At 48.2% G+C, this 1,518-nt stretch overlaps 1 protein-coding gene across 1 annotated transcript in view; it reads left to right on the top strand.

Annotated features, from left to right (window-relative positions):
• Positions 1–71: 71 nt before the first annotated feature.
• Positions 72–1,518, top strand: part of Pmar_PMAR007562 (hypothetical protein) — a gene marked incomplete at both ends in the record, with an annotated part of 1,641 nt that continues 194 nt past the window's right edge. Inside the window, 7 exons of the mRNA XM_002770946.1 lie at positions 72–145; positions 237–348; positions 653–789; positions 845–930; positions 974–1,133; positions 1,181–1,308; positions 1,452–1,518. Coding sequence (XP_002770992.1) covers positions 72–145; positions 237–348; positions 653–789; positions 845–930; positions 974–1,133; positions 1,181–1,308; positions 1,452–1,518 — 764 coding nt within the window. The remainder of the gene's footprint in view (positions 146–236; positions 349–652; positions 790–844; positions 931–973; positions 1,134–1,180; positions 1,309–1,451) is intronic.

The following is a 1,518-nucleotide window of genomic DNA, read 5'->3' as shown; positions in this document are numbered from 1 at the left end:
TGTGTAGTTACATCGATGTCCACGGAACGAGCAATCGCTCGTATGTGGGGTTGTATTTGGACTACATTTCGATGGCCTCGGAACCTGAGGGGAGGATAGTGTATAACTGTGGAGCGGAGGCGGGGGAGCCTGAAGGACTGGTCGTGTAAGAAAATTGTGGGTGGATGGTGTAGTGGTATCGGGCTGAGTTTCGTATCGGAAGGTCGTCGGATCCATCTAAGGGTGTTTCATTTTAGATTTCGTGATGGATTGCTGCAGTTCGCGAACCCGAACGACTGTCACTTCAATGCGACCAAGATGCTCAAGATGATTCTCAACAGTGATGACGATGCACCGGAAGATCTCGAAGTAAGCTGAAATTGAATGTCCAGCCGATGCGGATTTTCTATTTTCATCTGATGATGACTCGTGTAGAGTATGAGTCTTTGAGTATATATAATCGCTTGTATGTCACAGTATTCACTGCTCACCTGGTACTCTTCAAATCTTGTTTTCGAGAGATATTATAGGGTACTGTCGGTGCAGCGGCAGAGAAGGTGTGTTTTTCGATTTCTCTCGAAGGAACTATTCTACTGCACTTAATGATTCTGTATCGAAGCGCCTCCTTTTGGTGGTTTAATATGCTCAGGATATGACTCTGTGATGTTTGTAGTTGGTGACGACGAAGCTTGACGGCCGAGAAGTGATTGCCTTTATACCGACGTTTGGTCGCTACGGCGATGCGGACCTGCAAATGCTCGCGAGGCGGAGCGGAGCGAATTTGGTGCCTTGGTCGAGAGACGACATTTGGTAGGTCACAGTGAGTTACTCGCGTACTGAGGAGCTTTTGAATGTGGTTTTTCAGGTACTCCTCTCCGCAGCATTCTACAGTTCATGGCATTTACTGTTCGAATACAGCAGAGTCTAATATCATCATTGACATGCCGTTTGGTAAGAGGCTCGGTGACTAACTGATTGGATGAGCTGTTGTTAGAATATTATCGGACGTATGACCCGATGGCGGTTACTGGGCCGCGGATACCTCCGGTAGAGCTGAACATGTCGTCTAAAGGAGGGTTGATCGCAGAGTTGAGGTCGGAGGCGATGAGCAATCTCGACGCTGTGAAGAGGGTGGAGCTTCCGTCGAAATTGAAGTGAGAATATGCAGGGTGTGGGGATCGAACCTGCGACTTCTTGGTAGCTCCTCGGCCAGCACGAGTAGTGGTACGTATGATGATTACTCCGTCCCGAGGACGATCGTTGACTTCAGCGGCTTTCCACAGGCGGAAGCGACCAGTGGAGAATATGGCAGATTCGATTCTTTCCGATGTGAGTATCCTAGGTTGTATCATGAAAGATACGGTATCAGGTTCTTACGAGAGTGCATGGTCATCACTGATCGACTGCAGTTATAGCTTCACAAGTATGATGGGAGAGTGCTGCTGAATCAAACCGTATGCGTATCTTCTTAGCCCGACTCGCAGCGTTCAGTAAGATGACGCAGTTTTCGAGGACAACTTGTGAAGATATGGTTGGAAA

Source organism: Perkinsus marinus (assembly GCF_000006405.1).
Source record: "Perkinsus marinus ATCC 50983 genomic scaffold scf_1104296964148, whole genome shotgun sequence".
Taxonomy (NCBI): domain Eukaryota; phylum Perkinsozoa; order Perkinsida; family Perkinsidae; genus Perkinsus; species Perkinsus marinus.
This window is presented reverse-complemented; position numbering and strand designations above follow the sequence as displayed.